This window comes from Equus caballus, chromosome 21 (genome assembly GCF_041296265.1).
Source record: "Equus caballus isolate H_3958 breed thoroughbred chromosome 21, TB-T2T, whole genome shotgun sequence".
NCBI lineage: Eukaryota > Metazoa > Chordata > Mammalia > Perissodactyla > Equidae > Equus > Equus caballus.
Genome location: NC_091704.1, coordinates 28,489,021 through 28,515,237, shown reverse-complemented (window position 1 = coordinate 28,515,237; position 26,217 = coordinate 28,489,021). Strand labels below are relative to the sequence as shown.

The window sequence follows — 26,217 nt, the reverse complement described above, 5'->3', positions numbered from 1 at the left end:
CAAATTATTTGGTAAAGACTCTAAGTCAAAAGACTTGGTCAGGTGCCCATCAAGATTCTCCATTCCTTAAAGAACAATAAAGATTTTCATTTCATTCCTTTATTTATTTATTGCATTCTCATCTAGGAGCTACTCTATATGCCAGCAAATGCCAAAGGAACGATCTAGCAGCAGCTGTTGACCAAAACCAACTTAGGTTCAGAATCAAGATACCTGGATTCTAATTCATTTGCGTGTGTGTGTGTGTGTGTGTGTGCAAGACACAACATTTTTGAGCAGAATTCTGTGATTTCGAAAGCTGAGCTAACGATATTTTCCCTAGTTTCCTTATATGATTGTTTTGAGGATCAAATATTCGTAGAAATGAATAAAAGAAACTGTAACTAAACTGGAGTCAGGAAGGCCTGTAGGGGGAGCTCTCGTCAATTACACCGACCAGGAAGAGACCTACACTTCCCTCTTCAACAGGAAGTAAAGCTACTTTACCACTCAAGGAAGATTTTTCTCCCTGCCCAGCAACAGCCTGGCCAATGAGAAATGCCACAGCTCAGCCAATGAGAAGCTGTTGCTGCCCTGAACTGTTACTTTCCCCCAATGAACAGCGCCTCCCCACTCCCCTTTTTTCTCTATAAAAGCAGCTCCTCTCCTTTGTTTTCCAGATTTGCCTGTGTTTCACCATAGCATGCACTTCCCATATTGCAATATTTTTGGCTATTCCCAAATAAACTCATTTTGAGGGTAAAATAACAGGCTAATTTGCTTTTTTCAGCTGACATATTAAACTTCATGGGGGAATTCTACATCAAGTATAAAGACTATACAAGTGCCAGACAATTTTAAGAATATATTCCTATCTATACACTCCTGAGCATGCACCAAATACTTGTCAAAAAACAAAAGGTATGCACTTCACTCCCCAAAGAGTCCATTGAAGCTGAGTTACAAAGGAGGAAGCATGGTTGTGAACATCTTGACCTTGAACTGATGACTGCGACATTTGTCTATGAACCTTTGAAGCACACTTTTACCACTTTCAAAGTGCTGCTCTGTTTAGATAGCTGGATTATAGACAAGCTGTGTGTCTGGGAAACATCAGGCTCCTTTCTGGATAAATAGGACAAGATGGGCTACCTTTAAATAAATGTAAAATGAATAAACAAACAAAAGAAAACACAAAAAATTAGTGAAATGTGTTAGAAATTTTACCTAATCTCTACCGTATGTGGAACAAATGAATGGAAACTCAGTGTGTATTGAAGATAAAAAATGCACATGAAAAGACAAAAACAAAAAAGTGTGCTTTCAACACAAGAAATTAACTCCCTGATTTAATGTAAAAGAGTTCTTTTTACCAACTATCTTCTTTTTAGCTTCTGCAAAAAAGTATTCATAACTGAAAATAACAATGATTGGATGAAAGTTTTATTTTATTGCCCTTTAGAAAAATCACCATAGGGAACTTTAGATACATAAATCACAATGCTTATTTTCTGATTTTTCTGGGTAAAAAAAACAAACGAAAATCAAACAGAGAAGTCAAACAAACAAAACTGGCCCTGGTGGATACAACAAATTCAATTTGAAGTTCTCTGAGTCCCAGAGGAGGAATGGCTGTTGAGACATGGAAACATGAGAACCGCACGCAGCCTTGTTCTCCCTGGAAGTGAAACAAGGAGCTAAAAGGTCTTGGTCTCGGAATCATTCATGACATTTACTAGGAGGCAATGTCATCCGCTGAATTGCTTAAATGATTTCCTGTCACTGATTGCTTCATTTGCTTAAATGCAGCCTCCTACATTTGCAGAGGTGCAGGCAGCTGTTCTTTCTCTCTCTGCTTTTAACTTCCCTGCTTCCAATGAGAGGTTGCAGGAATTGATGCCTTCCACATGTCTAGACCTACCTGTCCAGTAGTCAACGGCAACAAATTTTTCTTCATCCAAGTTTAAGAAACACCTTGAAGTCTCAAGACAGTTAATGGGAAGCTGACACAAAGCCTGAGAGAAACTGCAATAGGCAGATGGAATAATTGGGGACATTTCTCCAGCGAATCTCACCTGAACCTCACCACAGAGGGCCAGCAATCTGAGAGCAAAGCCCTGTGTTTGATATTCCTGACTTGGTTTTTCTGAAAAAAACCACGAGTCTAGCTGAAGGCTTTCTTTCTCCTTATTTGTAACAGCGCAGCTTTAAATGTTTCATATTGCCAGGATTTAGTGAGGGTGATTTACCAGCGCTCCCTAGCATATCTTATCTCAACACACGCATCACATCAACGTTCCAGCATTGCGATTATTTTTCCTCGTATGGCTCAGAAAACAGTATAGAAGACATTGAGAACAATTCACTAAGGATCTAAGACTGACAAGAAACATAAATGTTTAAAGTGACTGATATGTAAGTGAAGACAGAGATTTACATGGGAATCTCAATATTGACTAGGTAAGTCTTCTTTTCTATCTAGAATTTTTTAAAACATGACAAGAATGCATGACCCAAACAAAATTTGTGTCTTGTTTTCACGAGTCTATGTCGTTTTCAAACAATACCCTGGCATGGAGTAGGTGCTGGCAATATTTGCTGAATGAGTAAAAGCATGACACTCTCATTCAAAAATGCAGCCAATTACTACAATCCTTTATTCAGAATGTGGTGGAAGACGCAGATCAGTTACCTCCACTAGAAATCCACTTTCTTCTTTCTCCCAGCCTGTCACCATCTGCTCCATTCCCACCACCCACTAGCAAGATTTTTCAGAAAATCTTCTTCAGAAAATGTTTATTTTATAATACACTGGAGCATGGTTTTGATTTTAGAGTCCTTTAATACAGAGAGAAGGTGTGTTGGCATAAGAGGGCAAGTAAGAGCCACCAGGTACAGTACCTACAATTGATAGGGCTAGAACCTCTTTGGGAATGGCCCTTTGCCCCTTACAAGTCAAGAGGCAGGAAGAGGCAATAATTTTCAACTGGGTTCATTCATCTAGAGCCACATTGAACTGACAGCACTATACAGGGTTCTGTGCTAGCTTTTTTCATTGAAGATGGCTTTCAAAATTTCCTAATTTTAGTTAGTACGTTTTACTTATAAATTGCTCTTAGAGATTGTGTTCTTTGTATACACTGAGAAATAAGTCAGCTCTTCCTTCACTGTGGTTGATTCAGGTTCGCTCTCTAGCAGGGATCTGATGTCTCAGAGAATTGGGGGTAATCACCTTGAATTATTAAGCTACCCCTTCTGCCCACATTTTTTAAAAAGTAGATGTTAGGGGCCGGCTCCGTGGCCGAGTGGTTAAGTTCGCGCGCTCTGCAGCGGCGGCCCAGGGTTCGGATCCTGGGCGCGGACATGGCACCGCTTGTCAGGCCACATTGAGGCAGCGTCCCACATCCCACAACTGGAAGGACCTGCAACTAAGATATACAACTATGTCCGGGGGTTGGGGGGAGGGTTGGGGAGATAAAAGCAGAAAGAAAAAAAAAAGTAGATGTTACCCGTTGTAAAGTACTATTAACTCTGAAGTGAAAGCACAACTGCGTAATCAGATATTTACACGTTTAAATCATTCATCTTCACACTGCCTTTTTCTCTTAGTTACAGGAGTTTGGGAACACTAATGTGATTATTTTTGTTTGTATTGTTCTTTTTTTCACGATTAAAACTAGAGTCCAAACACTGAGGAGCATCCTGGGTATGAAGGAAATTCAGAAAAGAAAATTGTATACTAAACATTAAGGCAAATTCCCCTAAGAATTGCAGTAGCCTTCTTAGAAATAATGAATTACTAATATGTTTGGTACTCTCCATTTCCCTTTGCTGAAGAAGTTTTCATGACAAATATTTCTCTCTCCATGTCCCTTGAGACCTCAAGACATATCTAGTACTTTGGCAGTGATAATCAAGGGATATTAGAATGCATGATTTAATTAGTTTGCTATTTTAAAAGATTGGGGCACAGAGCAACGATACCCAAACATTTTGACACCATCTCGCTGTAGTAACACATTAAAATCAACTTTTTATTTTGACCCTATGGCATTATCAAACATGATCATTCAAAATGAGCTTCCTTTTTATGATTTTATTTTTTCAGTATGAGATTAGAAATATAAAATGTATATTCAGCTGGTAATTTTAATTCCTTAATTCAAAGATTCAAGAAGCACAGTTAACTAATTGCAAGTATTATTTTACCATTCACGGAACTCCTGTTTTCTTGAGTCAGAAATAAAATGACCTCAGTGACTGGACAAAGAATGGAATTTTAAAAAAAAGAAAAGGAAAAAAAAAGGTAGCAAGAAGGTATTCTAGTAGCCAATGACTTTAGAATATTCTGCCAATACGCTTGTTGAGATTTAATGGCTAGTGTTGGTGTCTGCATCAACGCTCCGTAGTAATAACAGTAACAGCAGCCAACCCACAGGGAATGGAAGAAAAAACCTGGTTTATCTGGCTCATTACCAAAACAATACCATTTTTTGGTAATAATAAAAGATTTGTCTACCTGGGGTCCTGACAGAATTAAGAACAGGATCAATTCTCTACTCCGGAGCCCACCAAGAAGTTCATGGCTTTGAACCTGCTGAGTTGTTTTTCTTTCTCTTCACACAGAGATTTGATTTAGCTTTACTCCTAAGGACATGGATAAACACCCTAATCTAGAAGTTCCCAATCTTTATCAGTTCATGACACTCTTTGCATCTCAGTAATTTTTTAGAGCAGCCCATTGGCCAAAAGAAATAACTAATAGTTCCAATTAAGTCGTTAGGTCCAAACTATTTAATAAGGGTTTGTCACAACGATTTAGCAGCTGTTGAGCCCTGCACAACTTCTCACTTTGGAACTAGATTGGACACTGCCTCCCGCATTGCCTGATCCACACTGATTTTTGTGCAGTGCTTGCTTTTTATCACAGCAATTGTTGAAAACCCAGTTTGGCAAAGATAGGATATCACAGAAAGAAAAGCAATGATCTAAAGTTGAAACTGGGAACAATTTCAAGCTATTAGTTCCCAGGTGACTGACAAATGTTTCTGTGTTTCCCTTGAAAATTTAAAACATCCCTGGCACCCATGTGAGTTCCCTGTGCATCCTCCCAGGGGACCTCAGCATGTTTTGGGAATCTTGGTGCTAGTCTTGTTTCTCTTACACCATAGAGTGAGGGCTGAGGACACCCCCCCGGTTGGGAAAACTCAGGAACTTGGGAAGGAATTATTCGGCTATGGTACTTTTCTCTGTCTAGATAATGTTAGAGGACTTTCAAACGGCAAATCAAAGCTGGAGAGGAGAGAGATAATCACTAGTGTAATAAAATCTAAAATCTAGCAAAGTGGGGCTACAAACTTTTTACGTAGATCCAGTGAGGACTAGAACCTTTGTAATGCAACATATCTTTTTATTTTTATTTTTAGAGATACCCTAGTAAGAGCAAGTAACAATAATGTAACATGTAATAGAAGAGATGAATAGACATAAGCAATCATTCTTTTTTCAAACTCAGGTCAAGAGGCAACACTATCCTTCTACTAAATGGTCACAAGAAGTAGTGAGGAATGGCTATGACTGAAAACTCACATCAGAGGCTCAAGAGGTGGTGAGGGACTTGCTAACTGCTAAAGAAACGGGAGCAATTTGAGATAGGGACTGGTGGCCATTGTCTACTAGCTGAGAGAATGCCCACATGGGGCACTCCAAAGGCCTGATCAATGAGGTCCTATACTTCTGTATGGTGATGGGGACAAATTAGCCAGACTGCCTCGGGTGCTCCAGTTTTTTATGGTATATTGAGTCCACTCATCTCCTCTTCATTGCCCCTTCTGTATCTTCCCCCCATATTCTGTATGTATAAGTATATAAATATGAGTAAAGAGCTACTCAGATCATCTTTGGATTCTGTATGTTAGAGTTTATTCAGCAGAAGATGGGGGCTAGAGGACCCATTATCCAGTGAATTGAAATTTTTTTTAACTGAAGTGCTTTGACAGGCAGCTTGTATTCAATAAACTCATAGTTTTATGACTAAATTCTATTTGTGTTGTCACTGTTAATTTCCCAATGTCTCACATCCGTGCATTTGCAAATACGAACAACATTACATTATTGGATGAAGGGCAACAACAGAAGTTACTGCTATTCAGAAGTCAAAATAACTTTAAAAGCATTTTGAAAAACTTTAAAAGGGACAAAGCTGCATACCTTCTATGTAATTATCCATTTATTCTGTAACTTTCTTCCTGTTTCTTCATGACAGCACTTGGGCAACCTTCTGTTATCTAGTTGTTTCCATTGTTACAAGACACTTTTACTACTAATGGTAGTTCAAATTTACTTTTCTTGTATTTATTTCTTTACTGTACTCATGCTAATACCTAAAATTTTCCTCTTTCTTATTATTCCAAAGAATTAAGTTGCTGCTGGGGACACATTTAACAAATCGTGTGATAGTCTTCTGGCAGAAGCTGCCAGGAACTTCTCTTTGGCCTTATAAGCTAATTTTCAGATGTTGAGTTTAGCCTAGTCTTATGGACATGTATATATTTTCCAAGAATTGGTTGCATATTTTCGTTATTACTTCTCTGACCAGTTTGAGCTTTTATCTTATTTTATAATTAAAATATAACCAAAAACCAAATTTTCATAGTGCCAAGTGATTAATTTAGTCAGATGAATTTGGTCAACAGGTACTTCTGTTTCTTAGCAGTTTTTGCTATAATAGCCACAGCCCTTTATTTATAATGGCATTATCAAAATAATGTTCTCCCTGAAATGATCAAAATATTTGAAGTTTTTAACAAATGATTTTTCAAAAAGGTTAAGCTGTCTAGAAGTTGGATCTCTCAGGTGTAAAATAGCATAATGTCCCTATCCATAGGACTGTGAAAAGTATCAAATGATACAGCAGATGTGAAAATACTTGGAAAAGTGAAGGGTGACATCCACACGCAGTATATGCTATGGCTATTATTACTACCGTTATCAGTCTCAGCTATTTAAATAGTATCTATTTATAGAAGATAAGATGTTGATGTCCTATCTATTAGGAAGTAATTATTTTCCTTCCGACTTTCTCAATAAATTACACAATTCTATTTTAATTTAAAAAGCATTTAAAAGTTTTCCAAAACATTTCATACAAATAGACAATCACAAACTTTCATTGGTACAGTTTGTATTTGCAATTTTTAAAGAATTTTCTCAATAGGAAAGCTTAATTAGAACAATAAATATAAAACCCTCAAAAGTGATTACAATATATAATGTCATTCTTTATAAAGTACAGTTGAATTATAGACACTGAACAATCTTCCTAGCATTATCAAGAACTAGGTAAGATAAGAAAATGGAGGTTTACATATGGCCACTGTGAAGTCAAATGAGGAGAAACCATAACCCTTAAATCTAGAAGATCCGTGTAGTATCAGATTGAAGACTGAAACAGTAATTACTTATTCTGTTTGCCTTGCTTCTCAGAGAAACTTCATCTCCCTAGTAGCAAGAACGCTTTCCAGGAGTCAGTTAATGTCCAAGGAGAACCCTATTGCTCCAACGTAAATATCCAGAGGAAATGGGAAAGCTGAACATCTCAAGACATTATTTTTCCACAACATGTAGAGTGGCATCAAGGTCTGATTTAATTTGTCAGTCTTATGTGAGTCCAATCAGATAAAGAAACTCTTGAAGAGGTACGGGGGAAAATGAGGTCATCCTGGTAAGTTTGCTTTGGAGAGAAACGTTCTATTTAAACTTGAACTGTTAGAGGATTTTCATAAAATGCATGTGTATATTTCATCTTTACTAACTTGAGTAGAGGGTATAAAAGAAACAATCTACACACTGGTCTCTGAAAACCAATTTAGTATAATTTGAGAAGAGAATACATAACTATGAAAATAGAGTACACTCACTGTGAGTTTGTCTCTGGCCTCTCTGAAGCAAAGTTGTTTCACCTTTGATGAACTTGGAGAAGAAGACTTTCAACCTGGGTCACTCATCAATTCAACATTATTTATTATTATCTTTCAGGCTTTTCAGCATTTTTCTACTCACTCCTATTCTGTTCTTTTTTCCACGCTGCAGAGTGGCTCTCGAAGCCTTTCCTCTGCTCTCAAGTTGCCCCATCCCTCCCTCCTTTAGTTGTTGATGGCTATACGTTCTACTTGAATGAAAAAGTAGAGATCATTAGCCACAAATTCTCTAAATATTTTACCCCTCCATCTCTAAATTTAAATTTCCTCTTTTCACTTGTTTTATTCCTTCTTGTTCTAAAGAATACAATAATTGTCTCCAACAGTTTTCCAAGGTTAGTCCCTTTACTTGAGCTCATGATTAGATTTCTGTCAGCAGCTATAACTCCGTATTTAATGCCCCCTTCCTTCAGCTCAAGTGTCTTGAATTCAAAGAAATTCCCTCTAAGCCTAATTCTCCCTCAAGCAGCTTTAGTTCTCTTCTCTCCTAAACTTATCAACCTTTTAAAGAGATGCCTGTACTGGCTGATATCTCCACTTTCAATTCACTCCTCAGCCCACTGTGCTTCTAATTCTATGACCTCGCTAAGAAGCTTCACTCAGGTGTCACCCAAAACCTAGTAATTACGGAAGGTAATAGGTTCTTCTATTTTCTCTTCATCCTCTAGACTGTTGTTTCTGCTCTCTGTCCTTGTCCTTTAACTGTTGTCTTGTTTCCCCTCCAATCTCATCATGTAAAAGTCAAATTCATTACCTATTATCTGCCATTATGTTGTTCACTCCGTCCCTGTGTTCCTTATGTCAACATCACCATTCATTTACTTGTTTATGGTCAAAACTTCAGCCTTCTCTTTGACTCTCCTTCCCCACTGGCTGTCCCCCAACACACACACACACACAAACACCATTCTGTAAGCCTCTCGCCTCTTGCATCTGGACCAATCTCTTCATCCCACCACCACTCCCTGACCTGGGCCTCTATCACATTTAGCCTGCTTGGTTTCTATGAATTTCTATATGATCTATTCCCCTGTAGTCACTTCACTCTACACAATTATTCAACAATAGAGTAACCAGAATGCAATAAAAACAAGAATTTGATGATGCCAAATCCCAGCTGAATCCTCTTTCTCTCCTGCCATATTTCCCTACTCACACCAAGCAGACCATCATTGCACAACTGAGCCATGATTTTCCATGCCTCACATTATGCAAATGTTGCCCCCTTAGCCTGGCTTTCCCTGGCTGGCAAACTCTCCCTCTCCTCTCTCTGCTCCCACAGTTTTGTAAATGCCTCAAGAATGGTGCTCACTGTATTTTATTGTAATTGCCTAAAATACCAGACCTTTCGCCATCTCCAAATTTGGAGCTTTGAATACACCATAGTTGCTCAATAAGTGTTTGCATTATGTATGAATAAATAAAATGAACGTCTTGATTTTCAAACCTGAGAAAATGGGATAAAAATAATATAGAAATAGGGCGATTGGGAGAAGAAAGTTGTATTGGGTGAAGAAGAGTGGACACCATTAATACAATGTATTAATAATGAATATGTACTAATTAACAAGTGTGAGGTAACAGTTGAACAAGAAAGTATAAATTTCCAGAAGGCAATTAAGTGCTCTAGATCTAGAGCTCACATATTAATGATGACTACGTACTAATTAATGATTGTGAGGTACAGTTGAATAAGAAAGTGCAAATTTCCAGAAAGCATTTAAGTGCTACAGATCTGGAGCTCTGAGGTTGCAAGGCCAGAGGCAATACGCAGTAACTCATCTGATGAAAGGCAATACTTGAACCTTTGCACACAAGAGTTTTCCAGAGTCCAGAGGGCCAGGGGCTATGCTTTGGGGAAATACGTTAAGGGGTGGTAAGAGGAGTTAGTGAAGGAAAGGTCTGTGAGGAGGAGAGGACAGAGAATACAGCAATGATGAAAGTCAGGAGATGACGTGTACCTTGTATCTCCTCTAATAACTGGTAGCATGCCCTCTGCTTTATGGGCGACTGATAAATATTTCTTGAATTAAATGGATTTTCAGAGGTCCATGTGAATGGAAGATAGAATTCATAATATTAAGGCAACACAACATGGTAAAAAAAAATGCAAAGAACAGATGTAGATATTTAGGGTGAGGGTAAGAGGATGGGAGAAATAAAACTTGTCGACGTTTCATTGCCAAAAAAGCAGAGGAAAAAAGGGTAGATTAAATATTTTTTGAAAGATGGCATAGACCTATGCTATGCATAATTAAAGGTAGGTGGTGAGATGCTTTTACCTGTAGCCCACAGGACACAAATTAGGGCTTACATGTGGTCTTTCCCACTAATTATCTGTTTGAGACCTGTCATTCCACAAGATTATTAGTTATTTGAGACCAAGAACCCTGTCTTATAGTTTTCTTGTGTCTCTGGCAGTGCTTCAAACAGGACGGCTACACAATAGAATTTAATAACTCAGTATTCGAATCAAAATCACCACAGTTCAGTGGCTCATTCCCAGGGAGAATGGAGTATAAATAGTTCTATCATTTTACAACTGTTAATAAAATGACAACCAAGAACTGTGGGTTGTGAAAATGAGCAAAGCACAATTTCATTTCTAGAATGCCATTTAGACTTATTAGGATACCTTGACGATCTGTTAGGATACCAAGAATAACCCCAGACCCCCAAGGGCTCCATATAGCCTAATTCCTATGAGATGAATTGCAACCTGTCATGAGTTTTTGAGACGGCATCATGAGAAGATGGTGAGTGTTACTGGACAAATGCCTAAATGCAGAGGAGCAAAGTAGAAATCAACTCTATACAGACGCAGAGTTACCCCAAGCGACAGGGCATGTACTGAGTGAGAGTAAGGTCCTATTTAGAAGCCTTCAGAACTTAGAAACCTAATGAACCCTGCAGTAAACAGAAGAATGGAATGTGCTGAGAAAATGAGCTAATGATGGTGTATGATCTGCAAACCTACTTATCAGTTTTAATTATTTTCCCAGCTGTGCCATGTCTTAAACGATATTCAAGTCTGTCTAATGTTTTCCGTGCTTGCCTCCAGTAATTTCTATTCCAAAAATGGTTTAATTTAGGCAAAACCCCACAAGATCTCTCAAGTGATCTGGCACACCAGTGCTAACATCTGTACGGTACATCAATTGAGGTATATTCAAAATGCTATACACTCTAATATCACAGGGATTTGCAAACTGAGTTTAAAGATTTTCAAAATATTATAAATCTTCATGTGGCTGGGTTGCTAAAACTCAGGTCCTACAGGAATATAAGCTAATGTTTCAAGTGTGAATGTTTCTATTTAAAAACCTAATTCTCACTTTTCCTAGACAGTGTATTCTCTGAGAAAATAAATGTTTCTTATCAATAGTGACAGTGTACTCAAGTTAAACCTACCATTTAATCTTCAGTTTGTATAATTTTACTCACCATTTTCCTAAATTAGAGAACAACGCAGTCAAATAAATATACTGGTTTTATTACATCATCAACCCCACAGATAAATTTATTTGATTTTCTAGCGGCTCCCTCTTCCCTTTGTGTACTCTTATACTTACATATCACTGGCAATGGAGGAGTTCCGAGACATAGACTTTGGAGAGAGGTCATAATCGCTGTCGGATCGATACAGGAAGGACTCCCGACGTTGACTGTGGACAAAGTTTGCTTGGAGAATTAGCCCGGATCCTGGGCTGGTCATGGGATCCAAGGGACTCCGTCCCGAAGATGTGCCATTGTCCACATCAAAACTGTAATGGAGGAGAAGAAATGACACTGCTGTCAACATTTCATGTTGCTATTTTAATAAAGGGAGATTTCAGTTTAGGAATTGAAAGTGGGAAAATTTACAGCTGATTCCTGCTGTTAAAAACCGATACTACTGAAATACACAAAAGTAAAAGACACATTGACTTCATATTCTTGTCTTCCTAAGTTTTTGTGTACTTTTGTTAATGACCAGACAAGATATAGGTCTCTCTAAACTCAACTTCAGTTAAAAATAAACCATTCTTCAAAGAATAGTTCTCCTAAGTACAGGATTCTTTTTAGGAAAAGAACAAAAATGAACACTAATTCACGAAATATTTGGGTTCAATTCAACAAGCGCCCTTTATATGCCTAATATCATCACTTCCCTAAACCTGAGCTTCTCTCCCTCCCGCCTACACCTATCTAATCATTGATTTCTGTTGTATCCACATACCTCCATCTCCACTGCCAATTATGCTAAGTTTAGGATTCCATCAATTCTCACCTACATTATTATAACAGTCTTTAAATTAGTCTCTTGAATCCATTTTCCACCCTGTACCAAGAGGGATTCTTCTTAAGATGTAAATCCGACTCCATCATTCGTCAGTTTAAAACCTTTCAGTAGCTCATTATTGGCCTCAGGATAAAGCCCAAATTTCTTGGCTAGACTGATAAAGTCTTAACAATCCATTCTCAGTTACAATGAACCATTTTCCCAACCTCAAAATGCAACCCTGTTCCATCAGGCACTTCATGCTCTACTCATATTGAACTACCATCTCCTTATCTCAGGCTATCACTACTTAACCTTCTGCTCCCCTAATTACTCAATTCTCCTATTCCCTGCCTAATTGTTATTCATCCATGAGGATTTAGCCCTCATCTGAAAGGCTGCCCTAATCCCCCAGAGTTTAAGAGATGCCCTTTCTCTGTGCTCAGGACACTTTCCCACTCCCTATGGACAGCATTTACAATGAATTAAAAATGTTTGCTACTTGGCCTCCATTCCTAGACTGTGAGCTCTCTGAGAATGGAGACTGAGTGTTCTGAGCACTTCACATGGCACTTCACAAACCTTTACTAAGTGGTTTAAATGAATGATTGAATGAATGAAAGGCATTGTGCTCAGCAATATAGGTGTTAGAGTTGGGGAAAAAAGAACACATTTGCACAATTCTTAACATCACAGTTCTTATATTCTAGATAAACTTTCCACAAAGAGTTTTTCTAGTCAAACATGAACCAATATCACAATAAAGTCAACTTTCTTGTGTTCTTACAAGAGGATGGTGATAGCTCAGGATAGCCCAGTAAGTATGTGGTTTAAAGCATTATTGAATGAATAAATAAACAAATGAATTCAAGCTTACTTGTCAACGTTTTCTCCATAAGAGCCTTTATCGAAACTATTAACTAGCTAATTTTAAAACATCCTTTTACTTTATCTATTGGAGTTATTAATAAATAGTGTTATAACCCAAAGATAGGAGGCCAAATTGGAAGGATCAGCTTAGGGCTTGATGTTTCAAGAGTCAGCTATGATGAATCTATGACCAAATAAAAAAATGATTCCAAATTAATCCATCTAGTAAAAAAAAAAAAAGGAAAAACTCATAATCTAACTTGGCCAATCATAAACATGTATTCCAATTTAAAGTTTTCTTAGAATTGTGTCACTTTACAGATAAATTTATTTGGTCCTTAAAGGACAATGAGAGATTATCTAGCTGAATAGACTCATTACAGACAAGTATACCAGTTCCTAGAAAAGTTAATTAACCAAAGTTACTGAGCTAACTGGATTTAATCATCTACTGTTCCTGAAGTTGTTCCAGCTCCAATGCATAATTATGTCAACTGCAAATGTATGTTAGCAACTATGACACCCAAACAGGGGACATCTGTTTCACCTGGACAGGCACTTCATGCGTGTGAGACTTTTGGCAATCCTGAGGAAGGCATCTCTAATCATTAAAGAGACTTATTCGGGATCTCTGGCAAGCTCTTCTTGGATATGCTTAATTAAATAAGCATTTATCAGGTACCTACTATGAACACACTGAGCTTCAAAAATAAAGGAGATGAGATTAATCCAGGCAATGATATCTGAGAAGTCTTCACAGGGGAGTAGTATTTGAAGAGGGCTTTTGAAGGAATTCGGCACGCAGCTGAAAGACATTAAAGACTTCCGCTAGGGTTCCGCTAGGGGAGACTTCGGCTCTAAGAAAACAGTCATAACAGCTCTTCAGCATGAGGAGGACCTAACTTGAACACATTAAAAAAATGTATGTTGAGGGGCCGGCCTGGTGGCACATCGGTTAAGTTCGCACGTTCCACTTCTCGGTGGCCCACGGTTCGCTGGTTTGAATCCCGGGTGTGGACATGGCACCACTTGGCAAGCCATGCTGTGGTAGGCGTCCCACATATAAAGTAGAGAAAGATGGGCACAGATGTTAGCTCAGGGCCAGCCTTCCTCAGCACAAAAAAAAAAAGAGGAGGACTGGGAGTAGTTAGCTCAGGGCTAATCTTCCTCAAAAGAAAAGAAAAGAAAAGAAAAAAATGTATGTTGATTTCTCTCCAATATCAAGATGTCTTTACTATTACAAAAAAATAAAATATAACTGGGGCCAGCCCCGTGGCCGAGTAGGTAAGTTTGTGCTCTCTGCTTTGGTGGGCCAGGGTTTCGCTGGTTTGGATCCTGGTCATGGACCTAGCCCCACTCATCAAGCCATGCTGAGGCGGTGTCCCACATAGCATAGCCAGAAGGACCTACAACTAGAATATACTGGGGGGCTTTGAGGAGAAGAAGAAAAGAAAAATGATTGGCAATAGAAATTAGCTCAGGGCCAATCTTTAAATAAATAAATAAATAAAAATAAAATATCACTATCTTTTCCTTGTTATGCATAAACAGAAATATAGGAGATACAGGAGTATGCTGTGGGGTTTAGTTTTTCTCAGTTCAATTGAGTAAATGCCAATATAACCCCCAAAACCCGTAATTTGTATTTTTTTGTTATTATAATTTTTCCTAATTAAAAAGCAAGTCTTAACGTAGAGAAATTTTCCACTGTAAGTTTTGGATCAAATATTGCTAAGTATCTTAAAATATTTAACTTTTTTCCAATAATATTACCTATTAAAACCAAAAATTTATTAATAGCTCAGAAAAAGCTTGATATGGGATATTCTATGGGCTTTGTCTTTCTTTGTAGGTTGTAATGTAACAACTTGTCCACTAGATGGAGATCATTTTCTTAAGGAAAATCTATTGTAAATAAACTCAAAGGCCCAAACTATTTCTTAAAAGACTCATGAAAACATCCTCTTAAATATTACCCAACAAATAAAACCTCACAATCTATAGGGAATGATTATCAAATATTGATAAAATGCTATTAATCTGAGAAACATTAGTATTAGCTTTACGGAGAATGGTCACTGATGTCTTAGTAGATATTTACCCTTACTTAAAAAAAAAAAACAAAAATCTCTTTTGTTCAAATATTAGAACTAAGGAGCTTCCCTTTGGAGAGGGTTGGTTTGGGACAAATCACAAGCAGCATGTCGTCGCTCAGTGGGTAGTAAACTAACTGAGAGCGAATTTAGGCTGAAAATACAGACAACTTCAAACAAGCTACTTATTCCTGAAACATAACTTTATAAATAGTCCATGTCATGGTATTATTCATAAAAAAAGAAGGTGATGAGGGGCAACCCTAACCTTAGATGATGGTACCAAAGATATGGGTTGTGAAATTTGAACACGTTCTTCGGCAAACCCTTTGATCTCATGAACACACTTTGGATTCACTGGCGATTAGACGGAGCCGAAGTATAAGATCAGCAGAAGCCTGGGAAAGTAACTACGGAATAGGGGAGAGTAATAATGTCTGATATAATGAAGATGGTGATAACAATAACGATATGATAAAACTTTTGGAGCACCATCTATGAGAGACATCAGGCCCTGGGCTTTATGTACCTTATCTCACTGACTCCCCACAATACCTTCTGAAGTAGGCACTAAAAGTCCCCCTTGACCAATGGGGAATCTGAGGCATAGAGGAGTGACTCTATGTTAAGTAATGTGTTCAAGGGCATACAGTTCATAAGTGGGTTTTAAGCTCAAGCTGTCTGATTCTAGAGCCCGGGAGAATGGCCCCTGTGTTTATGTCTCTATTGCAAAGCCTCCTGTTAACCATTACAAAAGTACAAGAACATCTCTTAGCTTCCTCACCTGGATGGAACTTCAAATGTTAACTCTTTTGAAAGTAACATTCTGGTTGACTTATAGATCAGGCGTTCAGAGGCTAATTCTGGGACTAGGTCTTTATATGACCCCAAATTTTGGAATTTGCCAAATCCCCCAATTTTCCAGTTTTGGATACAAGGTAATGTGTTAAAGGATCTTTGCTATAACCCATCTGATGGGTTTCTTTACAGAGTTTGAGAGTTCATTTGGAATAAGGAGGGTATGTGGGTCTATGAAAGGTCTTAGCAAATGGAACTAAGTGAGATGCTCTATTATTCCACACCTTTGCTGTTCTTAATGCAGTTCGGTCATGTGCACATTTCCTAAGACAGCTGGCTTTCCAGGAAGGCACCTGCGGAGAAGCAATGATGCAGCTGTGGATGGCCCCCTCTGAGGGAGTGGTGAGAGTAATCACCAGCTGGCCTGTTCAATCAGAACTCTTGAAGGCTATGTGGATCTAACACTACTCAGGACCATTCACTCCACAGGCCTTTCCCTTTCTATAGAATGCACCCCCAACAAAAACCAAACAGAAGACAGACAAACTGACCACCGAACAAAACTGCTCCCCAGCTCTCCACATTGTTCCATGTCAGTGACATTACTGGATGACTTGTCCTAATCCACCTTCCCTCCAGCTTCCTCCACTGCTCCCACACTTTGTGTCTACTGACTTTGTAATTATTTTTCTGCTTAGGATCATCTCTTACCCTTTTGGCCTGATGCTTAGACTCTGCTTCTCCGGTTTAAACATTTTGCATCTCTTCTTGACCATGATGTGGGCTCTCCTCTGAGCCATGATCCTGCTATTGTCTTGGGTAAATAGCTCATCTTAGCTAGCCTGGCCCTCAGGACCTTACACTCAACACTGGCCCCCAGTGTGGAGCCCAAAGGAGGCGAGATACAAGGACTTCAGTGTAGAAGCTGCTGGGAACCCCTAACAACAGATGTCCCATTACCAAATCATCTGTGAAGAGCTCCCACAGGAAAGATCCTGGAGAGAGCGTAGCAGCTGCTGGATGCTGGCATGCTGGTGGGAACCCTGAAGCCTCCACTAATGCCAAGACCATCGGAGAGCTGCCTCTGTCGCTGTGTATTAACAACAACAGCATGTTGACAATAAAGATCTATCGCTCCCTGTTGGGAGGTGGGGAGATACCAAAAACGTTTCTGTTAAGACATTCACTTGGGAGTTAGAAAGTGTGGGTTAAATTTCAAATCTTGGTTCTGCCACTTTCTAGCTGCATGCTCTTGGGCAAGGTAGTGTGCCTTTCTAAGCCTCCATCGCCCGGTAAGGATAATTACAGTAGCTAGCTCTAGGGCCGCTATACATATTAGAGGGGAAAATGTTTGGAAAGCATTTAGCGCACTGCCTGGATGCTAGTACGTTCTCAATATTTAGCAGCTACGGTTATTTTTATTGTTATTGCCCTTTATCTTTGAGGGGGACTTTCCATCTAATTCATTCTCTGTACCTGAGCACACTGCTTTGGAAAGAACCTAAAGGGAGAAAGGAGAGAGAAAGGGAACTGAGGGCTGGTCAGCCAAATCACCTGAATCAACTTGGCAATCAAATCACCTGAATCAACTTGGCAATCAATGAGGCGACAGATGCTAGAGCCAGATTGCTCTAACAACTCTGGCTGCTTTTTAGTCTCCACCCTACTTCACAATTCCAGTGTGATAACATCCGGGCAGAGGGTGGAGACTATTGATTTCTCTCTCGATATTCCTCGCTAAGGAGAAAGAACAATTTCCTGCTAGGAACCGTGGAAGTCATGGAGGTCCCAACAACCTGGGTGGGGCTCCAACCAAATGTAATGAGCAGAAAGAGTCCTTCAGACCTCAGGTCTCCAGCCACTGGGTGTAGGTTGGGGACCTTGAGTCACAGTTACAGCGCTGTTTGTTTTCCTACGCCCAACTCAACTCCCTCGTTTATACCATGGCCCGTCTTGTTGGCTGTACAATGGAATCCATCTGGATGCTTTGCCACTCAGGGAGGGGGATGGTTCGCCATGGAGCTTAATGGAAGTATAACTGGAGTTGGATAATTACTGAAAACATTTTTTTTCTCTTTTTAGCAAATATTTTACCTATTGTAATCAATACCACAAGGCAAATATTTTACCTATTGTAATCAATACCACAAGGCTACGAAACCTGTTTCTAATTAATTCCAGTGATATTTCTCATTCAAGATTTCCCTACAGGTCAAATAGCTTTTCTGGAGTAAAGAAAATACTGGATCTCAAGATTGCGCATTTTAATATTTACTTTGCTCAGATTATCTATAGAGACTGTAGAAAAGAGCATTTTACTGTGACATGCACGAATGGCCATCTTTCCCAATCAATCAAAAAACTGCACCTCAAAATTAACTAGGGAACCCTGAGAGGGCATGGTATTTAGCCACTTAAGTGGATTATACAGGTAAGTGATGGCATGCATGTTAGCTTGCACAATACAGATGTTTGCACGGGGGACTGGCATTTCAGAACAGAAACATTTTACCCTTTGTTTTCAAGGATGGTTTTTATAAACAAAAGCTTGGCACAAAGGTGAGAGGTGGGTGCTTACTTATGTAGAAATATCCGGTGATCTCTGGAAACACACGACATTCGTTTCTGACTGTTCAATGACACTCCCAACTTACGTAGGGCAATAAAGAGATGCACAATGAAAATAGCGGTGTGAGCCTGATATTTGGATTGGAAGCCGGAAGGGACAAGCTGGACTTGCTTAATAGGTTTTTGCCAAATGAGGTAGTAAAAGGCCAATTTTCCTGAAAAATGTTCATTAGATTTAAATATGAAAAACCCAAACTAAGAATTGGTTTCCTTGAGGTGTATAGGTTACTTTTTAATAGTTATTTTAAAGGAAACTTTTCTTAATGGAAACTCTGCTTAAGAAGGATCTCGAGTGGGTCCTAATGTGGGACTGCGGTGTTGGGAGTTACAGGCAAAGCCTGCAGCAGCACGGTGACGACGGTATTTGCAGCAATTCTCCAGAAATACCAATAGTTGGAGGCCTAAAGACACATTCAACGTGAATATATGCTGACAATGGAAAGTGTCTATTTTTGTAGTTGTTGGTAGCCCTTAATTTACTGAAATTTTCATTCAGGCTTCACTGCGATTGAGAACAAAACAAGCAAGCCTGTATTCTTTCCCTAACGTCCTGTTTTCATTTGTTGATCCTGAACTAAGAGCACAGACAGGAAGAGCAGTAAAACATATGTCTCCTGGCCGGGCTGGACCTGAGTGCCAGATGCAGCCCCCCAAGGATTCACTCGGTTTTATCTTCCTTGCGCTGCATGCAACAGGTTACTACCCACCATTTGCTCTCTGAGACCACTTCTAAGCCGTTATATTTCCAAAACGCAGTTCTCCTCAAAACTTGGCTTCCTCAAGCTACAGCCCAAAAGAGAAACAGCATCATGTTAACAATGCTGGGGGTGGAAGTGTTTCTGTATTTATTTACTTTTTCTATTTTTATGTATTTATGTATCTGTGATACAGAGCAACTAAAATTGCTTTAATAAGCCCACACTGGAACACTGGTATTTAATGGTGTGCCCCCCATTTCTCCCTACCCACACGTTTATTCTTCACATTGTGGACACAGCGATCCTACTAAAATGTAAATCTGATCCCCGTGGGCCCCTGCTCACCATCTTCCAATGGCTTCCTAATTTTTTCAGAGTAAATGCTATGTCCTCACAACGGCTTAAGGCCCTCCATGAGTGATGTGAGCCCCTGAGGCCTCTCCTATCTCATCCTGAAGCTCTCTCCCTCTTGCTCACTCTGCCTCAGCCTCTCAGCCCCCTGGCTGTGCTTTAAACGAGTGTGTGTGCTCCCTTCTCAGGGCCTTTGAACTCACAGTTTCTTCTGCTTGGAATATTCTTTACCCAGATATCAGCTCAATGTCACCTTCATGGTGAGACATTCCCAGGCTACTCTATTTAAAACTGTCACTCTAATCTAGCCTTTTCTAGCCTCCTAGTGAGAAGAACCATTGTGCACTGTTGGTGGGAATGTAAACTGATACAGCCATTAGGGAAAACAGTATGGAGGTTCCTCAAGAAATTAAAAATAGAATTACTGTAAGATCCAGCAACCTCACTTCTAGGTATATATCCGAAGAAACTGAAATCACTATCTAGAAGAGGTATCTGCACCTCTATGTTCATTGCAGCATTATTTACAATAGCCAAGGCATGGAAGCAACCTAAGTGTCCAGTGACTGGTGAATGGATAAAGAAGATGTGGTGCATATATATATACATACACACACTGGAGTTTTATTGAGCTATAAAAAAGAAGGAAATCCTGCCATTTGCGACAACATGGAAGGACCTTGAGGATATTATACTAAGTGAAGTAAGTCAGAGAAAGACAAATACTATATGATCTCACTTATATATAGAATCTAAAAAACACCCAAACTCGTGGATAAGAGAACAGATTGGTGGTTGCCAGGGGTTAGGGGTAGGGGTGTGGGGGAAATGGGTGAAGGTGGTTAACAGGTACCAACTTCAAGTTATAAGATGAATCACTTCAAAAATGTGACATACAGCATGGCGACTACAGTCAACAATACTGTACCTTATATTTGAAAGTTGCCAAGAGGGTAAATTTTAAAAGTTCTCACCACACCCACAAAAAGTTCTCACTATGTGAGATGACGGATGTGTTAACTAATGATATTGTGGTAATCATTTTGCAATATATACATATGTAAAATCACTACGTCGCATACCTTAAACTTACACAATGTTTTACGTCAACTACATCTCAATAAAGCTGGAAAAAAATAGTCATAAAAAAAATAAAATTACCACCCTATCCTCCTAGCCTTTTCTAGCTTCCTTGCCTTTTTATTTTTCTCCACAGCATTCATCAGCCTCTGATAGACTTTACTTATTCTGTTTATCTTACTCTCCTCATTAGAACGCAAGCTCTACAAGTGCAGGAGTTTTATCTACTTTGTTCGTTAATGTATCCCCACCACCCAACAATAGTGTCTGGCATGTAGTAGTTGCTCACTAAATAGCTGTATTATGAAGGCATTAATACCTTCAGATGCAGCACTACTTACTATATCCTGTTTATTATTTATCGTAGTTACCTGTTTGCCTCTCCTTCAAATGAACTTTATTATTATTTTTTATTTTGGCCAGATATCAGTCACTTTTTTAAAGCAAGAATCCTATCAACTAATGAGATTGATTACTTCCGTCAAAGAAATCATCTAGAAAGGTGCTTAGAAGGCTGGGGTGTTAAAAGCCATTTTAATAGGGGTTATTTTGAATATCTTCCTGTTTGACTAGCAATCAGCCATGGAATCAGGGGTGGGATCCAGGTTTTGTGGCACAGGAAGATTAGACAATTTTGAGAGTCGGCTTTGAGAAAAATGATATTAGAAAAAACTGTGACTTTTGCACATTTTATAGACCCTATGACTATATGCCACTGCTAGCAACTCTCCATCCTAGAACTTGGAAACGGCCCAGGCCAGTGAGGAGCTCCGAGCTGGATCTTCACTAGTTTCACAGTAAAGCTGCATTTGAGGCAATGATAGAATAGGAAAGGACAGGAGAAACAATGGGATGGCTGAAAATGGAAATGTAATACCACCTTTTTTCCTAAATAGGTGAATTATTATTAGAGGTTAATTTTTTCTTCATTCTTTTCTCTTTATTTGATTGATAGCCTAAATTTCCAAAGCTTACTCATATTTTCCAAAATTGTTCTTGCTATTTGCATGCTTATCCATCCAGATCTGTGATTATTACATCATCCTGGGGGAGAGGGGAGTGATTCCACCAGGTAGGATATTAGAATCACTTGGAAGGTCTGAAGAGGGATGTGCTGGAAGCCACAGGTGTCCTACAGAGATTATGATTTTCTTTTTCACGGGTAGGTTTTTAAAATGTGGTTCTCAGTCTCAATCCTGGCTATCCACGTATTTAGACTCATTAAGAATTAATTTCCAAATGGCTTAGTCAAATGAATAAGAATTGTTAAATTAAGAATCTTCTGTAAAAAACACTTACTATTTAAAATACTATATTTTAGATAGATTAAATGTCTAGGCAAGATTGAACTGAAAACAAAAACCGCAATAGTTCTACTAAAATTGCCTTTAAGAATATAACTTAAATCTGATTCTTTTCCACTAATGGATGTGAAAACTCATACACCATGTTTTTCTCTGGGTCTGGACTCTCCCTCAAACAGGTCAGGAAACAATTCAGCAGCCCTGCTATTAAATCTATTTTGGAGAAGTGATATTACTCAGTTTCCAACCTCAATGATCCACACAGATGGGTTTTTCTACTTTAATGGGAGTAGAAGAGAACAGAGAAGGCTTCAGAGAGCTGTGTGGCCTGAAGTGGATACCATGTCTTCAGTCCTACCAGGGTAAAGTAATTATAAGAATATCATCGTATGATGGTCATGAACAATCACTCTCTTCTGCAATTCTTCAAAAATAAATCACAGAGAATAAACACGAAGACGTAAACGCTCACACTGAACAGCATACATCTCGTTGTGTTGTGGGCACATTGAGATTCCCTTGTGATTTCCTATATCGGATGAATTATACATGCTTATAAATTACCCTTCAAAGGTTTTCAGACAGTGGGATGGGCTGCCGAAGAGGTTGTGGGATCTACTTCAACAATGATTTTGAAGAATAAAGATATTTTTCACGTTTCCTTGAAATGGTTTTGCATATACTCCTAACTAAAGACAAAAAGATCTTGGAAAAGCACAGAATTCAGTAATCAGGACAGTGAATGTGGAGAATTCTGTTTGCCATCTGCCAAATTCCATTCTCCGCTTGTTCCTGGGCATACAAGAAGTCCTCTTTTCTGTGCTTCTCTTGCAATTAGATTTGACCACATAATTGGATGGGAGGAGAAATACTGCCTGCTACGTTCAGGACTGGCTCATAACCCCTCCCATAGGCTCATTTCTGTGCTCTTTTTCTCTCTGCCAGCTGGCTGCCAAAGGTGCCAAAGGACGGTGGAAATACAAGATAGGAGGTCCCTGAATGAGAGCAGGAGGAGAGCTGCCCTGTCCTCCTAAACACCACCCTAGACAGTTACCTGATGAAAAATAAACTTATTTTGGGGGTTTATTTGCTCGCACAATAACACCTAATGCACTACATTACACCAAACTAAAATGGCTGTACTGAAGGTAGATTAAACTGCCAAACATTTCACATTCAATCTACCTCTGAACTAATATATATATATATATATATATATATATATATATATATATATATATACATGCCTTTCAGAGGCCCGAGTGAAACCCACTGGCTCTTTAATTCTACCATTTTCACACTTGGTTTAGTTTTTATTCCCGCCTGGATCCTCCATGGTTACACATATTTTCCTTAAGACATTTCTTATCATCCAAGTGCTTAAGAAGTATTAGAGAATAAGTTTATAATCATTACACACAGTTGTGTTGTTCTGTAAACAGCAAAAGCCAGTCCAGTGCTGTTCTGCCTTAATGATAATCAGAAAAGCTAGAAAGGATCAGCTCAAGCATGAAGCTGACGCATGAATTTGTCTCTGAATCACAGAAGAGATACAGGACCAGGAATCACCTTCCCTCAGGATTCAGATCTACATTCCACTTGAGTCAATGAGGTCTCAGAAGTACCAGATCAAACTAGGCCGGCCTTATTTAGAAGTGGATTCCAGACCAAGATGACCTTCTGAGTGTGCACATTTCTAGGATTATGGGCCAGAGTCTATGAAAAATTCTAGAAATATTTCATAGTTTACCCAAACATCAAACAGAACCGCTCTTCACTGTTCTCTAGCTCATTTGCAATGGAATCAGAGTTGAGTAAGTTCTTCAAATTGGGAATGTTATAGGGTGAATCAGATGTCTAAGGCTCTTCTTGTTCTGAACTCATAGACTAAAATGCCTGTTTAGAGCTAGATGTGCTTCTCTAGAAGAAGGAAACGAAGTTACCTAGGGCATTCTCTTGGCCATACAGCCTCTGAAATATTGGAGTGGCGTCCCGTTTGTACTACCCTTCACTGAGCTTCAATGTATTTCTGATCTGAGAAACACTTCTTTGTCACCTTAGAGATCAAAGGCAAATGATCAATAAATACTGAAGGTGTTGGAGTAGGTCACAGAAACAACTCTATCCATTCCACAAATATTCATCAAACATCTACTATTGCCAGACACCAATGGGAGGAAATGTTCATTGAGAAGACACAAGGACTGTAGCAGTTGCGTTGAGTTTCTGCTTCTAAATTAAAATGGGACTTTTTTCCCTAACGCAATCAAATTCATGGTGAGACTGTTCATAAATCTTGTTGACTTACCACGTCCATAGCTAAGAAAAAATCATGGCTGTATTCTAAATACATTCGACCTCTTCTCTAATCACCTCAAGTTGCAAAGCAATATCATTGCTGACCTCCTTTCAAGTTTTATTTCTTTAGCCATTAAAATTCCTTTCATTTTTATGTAATGATATATCTCAAATATTTGTATATAATCATCCATTTGTGGAACTCAACTATTTTCTGGATGGATTCTGATATTCAATTATGTGTACTTTGTCTTTCTTTTTCTTTTTTTTTGTTTTTTTGGGTTTTTTTGAGGAAGATTAGCCCTGAGCTAACTGCTGCCAATCCTCCTCTTTTTGTTGAGGAAGACTGGCCCCGAGCTAACATCTGTGCCCATCTTCCTCTACTTTATATGTGAGACGCCTCCCACAGCATGGCTTGCCAAGCGGTGCCATGTCTGCACCCGGGATCCGAACTGGTGAACCCCGGGCCACCGAAGCAGAACGTGCGCACTTAACCGCTGCGCCACTGGGCTGGCACCTCTTTATTTTTCATAGAATTTATTCTGTGTCATCTTGGCTCCCACTTTTTGATTACTTCGTATTTAGATGCCTTTTAAAAAACGACTTGTGCTTTTTTAATGAGGAGTCCAAGCTCTAAGTACAGTGTAAACAAGGCCATCTGTGACGGGACAGGCTTTAAACCCAGCAAAGATTTCTCTAACTGGCTATAGATGGTCGTGCCAGAATCCTCAGATATAGTATTTCTTAATAGGAACTACAATTGTTCTCATTCCAGGCCTTTAAAACATTTAGTACTACATTGTACCCCATAGTGTAAATATGTAAATAGAACCTTAATCTCCAGCCTGCCTATATAAAATGAGTATCACTGGTGGATAATTTGATTTGAAATGTGCTTATGTTTACAGAAAATACATCTTGTAAAATAAAGTCGTTTTTTTTCATACATTAAACTTCTAAGAGAGTCTAAAAAAGAATAGATGTCAGGTTTTTAAACTTAAGTTGGAAAAAAACCCACATATGATTACAAACGTTTCTGACCTTTAAAACTTAAATTTGACCAAGTTTTGAAATTAGGCCTAAATGCCTATACTTCACGAGAACCAAATCACAGTTTTTATATGCGTTCATTCACTGTAGGTATCTTTTTTACTTTTTTCCTATAAACTTCAAAAAATCTTAAAATGTGACTTCTTAGCCTTCTTTTTCTTTTCCTTTTTCTGTAAAATTTAGAACTAGAAATTTAATTTGACAAGACGGAAAAAAAATCCAAACCACATTTATACTTATTCTGCTCTTGGTTTCTTCATACACAGCTGTCCTTTAAACTCGCAATGTAATTATGAGTTTGAATACCACGTTTGCCACTAATCCCACTAATGTATTTGGCTCCTCGGGCTGCACGGAAATAATCTCTCAGGGTGACGTGACATGGGTGCCTTAGCCATTTGCCATGTCCTTGAGCTCCATCTGTGCCTCTCCTGATGAGCTGCACTATGAGGACCTGTCCTGGGGAAACAAAAGAATTTCTCCCAAAGGCCTTTTCCTCGTAGGTCTCTCAGATGGTCCCACTGTTTCTAACACCCTGTCACAGCCATTGTTCAACGGAAATCACACCATGACCCTGGGCAACAGGCAGTAGGGGTTGGGGGGCGGGGGGTGCAAAATCTTATCCTCATTTGCCAAAGAGGAAACTGAGGCTCAAGAAGAGGGCAATGGTTTACTCAGTCTCAAAGATTTAAGTGGCTGAATTATGACTCCAACCAAAATCCTCTGATCTTTGCACTAAAGATTTAAATGGAAGATTGAACAATTGGATTAGTTTTAATTTCATAAAGCTTGCAACAAAGGCAAATTCTTATTTTAATGTCCGCTATT

At 38.9% G+C, this 26,217-nt stretch overlaps 1 protein-coding gene and 1 long non-coding RNA gene across 28 annotated transcripts in view; one reads left to right on the top strand and one right to left on the bottom strand.

Moving 5' to 3' along the window:
- Positions 1-26,217, bottom strand: part of PDE4D (phosphodiesterase 4D) — a 1,371,041-nt gene that overhangs the window by 200,643 nt on the left and 1,144,181 nt on the right. For all 27 annotated transcript variants that reach the window (XM_070245831.1, XM_070245829.1, XM_023625252.2 and 24 more), the window contains 1 exon segment: positions 11,531-11,722. In XM_070245831.1, the coding sequence (XP_070101932.1) occupies positions 11,531-11,722 (192 nt within the window).
- Positions 1,705-11,878, top strand: LOC102147511 (uncharacterized). The gene is made up of 3 exons (XR_289193.4): positions 1,705-2,439; positions 7,465-7,702; positions 11,495-11,878. It is a non-coding gene; the product is annotated as an uncharacterized lncRNA (long non-coding RNA).